This window comes from Nicotiana tomentosiformis, chromosome 6 (genome assembly GCF_000390325.3).
Source record: "Nicotiana tomentosiformis chromosome 6, ASM39032v3, whole genome shotgun sequence".
Lineage (NCBI taxonomy): Eukaryota > Viridiplantae > Streptophyta > Magnoliopsida > Solanales > Solanaceae > Nicotiana > Nicotiana tomentosiformis.
Genome location: NC_090817.1, coordinates 132,589,859 through 132,594,493, shown reverse-complemented (window position 1 = coordinate 132,594,493; position 4,635 = coordinate 132,589,859). Strand labels below are relative to the sequence as shown.

At 41.9% G+C, this 4,635-nt stretch overlaps 1 protein-coding gene across 1 annotated transcript; it reads left to right on the top strand.

The window, feature by feature from the left end:
* The first annotated feature begins 3,704 nt into the window (after positions 1-3,704).
* On the top strand, positions 3,705-4,397 carry LOC138894792 (uncharacterized). Its single transcript, XM_070179522.1, has one exon. It carries the CDS (start codon positions 3,705-3,707, stop codon positions 4,395-4,397), a length of 693 nt encoding a protein of 230 aa, XP_070035623.1.
* Positions 4,398-4,635: the final 238 nt, after the last annotated feature.

Below are 4,635 nucleotides of genomic sequence, written 5' to 3'. Positions count from 1 at the left end.
TGTGTGAAGCATCGCAGTACACAGTATACATCTCTAAATCGGAAGGCAACACTAACATCGGTGTTGTAGTCAATGTGGTCTTGAGCTTCGATAAGTAGGGATTTTGATCGATTATTTGCTCTCTTTTAACTGCGATTTAGCTCAAAAATGCTTAAAGGCATTCCCGAAAACTAACAAAATGTGCTTACTTGCAGAAATATTGGGATATGAGCCAAAGAAGTCAAAATCAACTCATAAAGGAGTCAAAAGTGAACAAGAACCAAAACAGGGCAAAAAGGCCAGCAGTGCGGCCGCAGAGAGGAGATTCAAAGAATGGTATTTGGGCAAGCTAAAGGAGTGCGGACCTCACTAAAATTGTGCGGGCGTAGAATATCAAGTGCGGCCGCACTCACTATTATGCGGTCCGTAGGAGTGAAGAATCAGAGAGTTGGATTCAAGTTCAAAATCAAGGAGTGCGGAACACATCATTTTTATGCAATCCCACAATTAGAAGTGCGGCCGCACTCGTTTTTATGCGGACCGCAGAAGCCCCGAAGTGCCAAGCCCAAAATTCCAAGAATGCGGACCACACAATAATTGTGCGGCCGCAGAAGCTCAATGTGCGCACCGCACTAGAATTATGCGGCCGCACAACCTCCGCAGGTGCAATTTTGTCAGATATTTTTAGCTTAGTATAAATAGAACTTTTTGTCATTTTTAGGAAGAGTGACATTGGAGAAGAGCACCTAAGTCGTTTTCTTTGCAATTTTGATGATTTTTATACTAGATTAACATCTATACATTAGATTTTCTTTCCCTAATCAATTTATATGCATTCTATCTTAATTTCTTCTTCGATTTCTATACTTTTCATGAGTAGCTAAATCTTTAGCTAGGGTTGTGACCCAACCCTAATGTGGGTATTTGATGGGTGTTTAATTTAGGGCTTATTTTTTATTGGGTTAGTGATATTTAGCCTTGTTCATGATAGAACCCTAGAATCAATGATTGCAAACATTGATTCATGCCTATTTGACTTAGCCTCTACTTGATAAAGAGAGACTAAGTCTAGAAAAACTTGGCTAACAAGAAAATGGGATGAACTCAAGAAATCGATAGTCCCAATTAAAGGGTTAAACCTAGAGATAGTAATACCCGACTTGAGCTAATATCACTTATATTGTGCAAATACCCAATTGGACTTGAGAAAGCCAAATTTGGGCAAAATCACTCAAACTACCGAGAGGTATAGAGTGAGTACCCGGATGTGATTGCTACATCATGACCCCAACTAATCAAAATTGCCCTGGAGTTTACAACCCATTAGATAACCACCTAGGTAGAAGTCACGACCCTAGTCCCTTTCAATCATTTGAAAAACTCAAAATCAAAAATATTGCCCTTAGTTTTATACTTGCAAATAATAGAGTAAAGTAGAAGTAGAACACAAATCAAGTTTTTGAAAGTGTAATTGGAGCCAAAACTTGCAATTAACTTAGATATACACCTAATCCCATATTCTAACTCCTTGTGGATTCGATCTCGACCTTCGTTGGGTTTATTATTGCATCGACCGGCTCACTACTTAATTGTGGTGTGGGTTTGGCCGAGATTAATTTTTGGCGCCGTTGCCGGGGAGTTAAACGGATTTAGCTATATATCTAGGTATTTGTGTATTTTGCCTTTCTTTCCTTCCGAGTAACTAATTTTGTTTGTGAATTGCTTTTAGGTACAAAATGGCCCTTAAAAATGAGCCCCTCAGAAATTTACCATTGGGGGAGGAGGTAGATGATGATCAAGTGGATGAGGTTCATCCCGAGCCTCAAGTAAACAGGCGAGGCCGACCACTTCATGATAATGTCCCAAACCCTCCCACATCTCCACCAAGAGCAGCACACCAAGTGTTGCCGAATGAGGGCTATGCATGTGCAATAATCCCGCCCCGGATTAGGGCGGGCAACTTCCAAATAACGAATGTAATGCTTACACTACTTGAGCAGCGGGGTTTCTTCACCGGAGCTCCACACCAAAATGCCTACAAGCATCTCAAGGGTTTCGTCGATACTTGTTGGGGGAGAAAGCAAACAAATGTCTCCGAGGATGCACTGCGGTTAAGGATATTTACCTTTTCTCAATGTGGAAAGGCTTTGGACTGGTCAGAGAGATTGCCCAATCATTCCATCCACACTTGGGATGAGTTGGATGAGAAGTTCATTGCCAAATTCTTCTCTCCAGGGCACATAGCTATGCTAAGGGATGAAATTCTAGCTTTCAAACAAGAGCCCAATGAGCCATTGCACGAGATTTGGAAAAGATATCGTACCATGGTCAAATAATGCCCGAACAATGATATGACCGAGTCCATGATCCAACACACCTTCTACAGGGGGATCAACACAACGAATCAGTGTGTGGTAAATCAACTCGTTAGGGGTAACTTCATGAACACGCCTTATTTTGAAGCTTGTGAAATCTTGGATGAGATGGCGGACACCTCTTCGACGTGGCAAAGTAGAGAGAATGTTCCTCAGGGTGACCCAAATGTTATTCACCTCCACAAGGAGCTACATGATCATGGGCAAGCTATTGTAGAGTTGACGACCACCATGAACCAATTGGCCAAGGCTCAACTTCAACAGGTTCAAGGGCCAAAATAGGTGAATGCTATGGAAGGGGTGAACATGATGGTAAACAAGAGACGACAACGAGGTCAACAAGTACAAAACTATCCGGAACAATTTGAGCAAAGTAATAGTGGGTATAATCAAGATGAGTCATATGATGAGCAAGATGAAGAGGTTCAATATGTCAACAATTATCAAGGTCAAAGAAGTAATGCTCCAAATCAACAACAATGGAGATCACAAAAAACCAAGGAAATTGGAACAACCAAGGCCACCAAGGAAATTGGAGTGGTGGCAACAACAATAATCAAATCAATTGGGGTAATCAAGGTAATCAAGGCAATTGAGGAGGAAATAATCAAGGTAATTGGGGTGGTAACAATCAAAGCAATTGGGGAGGCAACAATAATCAAGGGGGTTGGAACAATAACAATCAAGGAAATCGGGGGTCAGTCTTTCAGAGGCCCCCGATGTATCAACAACCAAACAACCCGCCTCCATATCCATCGCAAGGTCCTAGTTCTTCCAATAGTGAAATGCGAAGAATTGAAAATATGTTTAAGCAAATGATGGAGAAAAACACCGACTCCGATGCCTAATTAACCTCCCACAATACTTCTATCCGCAACTTAGAGGTTCAACTTGGCCAAATTTCTCAAGCTTTAAATACTCGCCCAAAGGGGGTACTACCTAGCGATACAGTGGTGAACCCGAAAGATAGGAATACGGGGCATGCAATGGCCATGACAACAAGAAGTGGGAGAGGTGGAGTTACTAGTACCTCAATCCAAAGAAGACATGTGGGTGATGATGTGTTTGTGCAAGATGATAATAAGCCAAGCAATGATGTTCAAGCTAATGAAGAAGCGAGGATTGATATTGATGAAAATGTGGAGGAGACGCAAGAAGAAGTGAACCCTTCTAGGGAGCACGTGATTGATATGCCAGAGCCGGTAGTGCCAAAGGCTAAGGCACCAATGCCAAGGCCTCTTCCTCCATACCCTCAAATACTTGCAACACAATGAGAATCAATTCAATAAATTCATTGATATGATGAAAAGTTTATCCATAACTGTGCCGTTGGTTGAAGCCTTAGAACAAATGCCGGGATATGCCAAGTTCATGAAGGATTTGGTAACAAAGAAAAGATTAATGAACTGTGAAATGATCAAAATGACACATCAAGTGAGTACTATTGTGCACTCCGTGGATCCAAAGTTAGAAGACCCCGGTGCTTTCACAATCCCGTGCACTATTGGGAGTGCCGATTTCGCCAAAGCTTTATGTGACTTGGGGGCAAGCATTAACTTGATGCCCTATTCTATGTTCAAAATGTTGGGGATTGGTCAACCAAGACCCACATCCATGAGGTTGCAAATGGAGGATCAGAAAATGAAAAGACCATTGGGGATAATTGATGATGTGTTAGTTCGGGTCGACAAGTTCATCCTTCCCGCAGATTTTGTGATACTTGACTGTGAGGTTGACTATGAGGTGCCAATCATTTTGAGGAGATCTTTCCTTAATACAGGGAAGGCCTTAGTTGATGTGGAAGATGTCGAGCTCACCTTCAGGGTGGGCGATGAAAAAGTGGTGTTTCATGTTTGTAAATCAACGATGCAGCCAAATAGCAATGAAGTTTGTTCGTTCGTGGATCTTGTGACTGAAGTAATTATTGATGACACAAGTGCTGTGATAAATGTTGAAGATACCTTGGAAGCTCTGTTGTTGAATCGTGATGAGGATGAGAAAGAAGGCTTTATAGAATATGTCAATGCTTTGCAAGGAATGTGATCATATACTTATGAGCCCCGAAAACTTTCCTTGGATCTCAAAAACCGGAAGACTCCACCAATAATTCCCTCAATCGAGGAGACTCCCACTTTGGAGTTAAAGCCTTTGCCTTCACACCTCAGGTATGAGTTTTTAGGCCCTTGTTCCACTTTACCTGTTATTTTTTCCTCGTGCTTAACTGACGTGCATGTAGATTCCACCCTTGCGGTGCTCCAAAGGAGGAAGAAAACAATAGGTT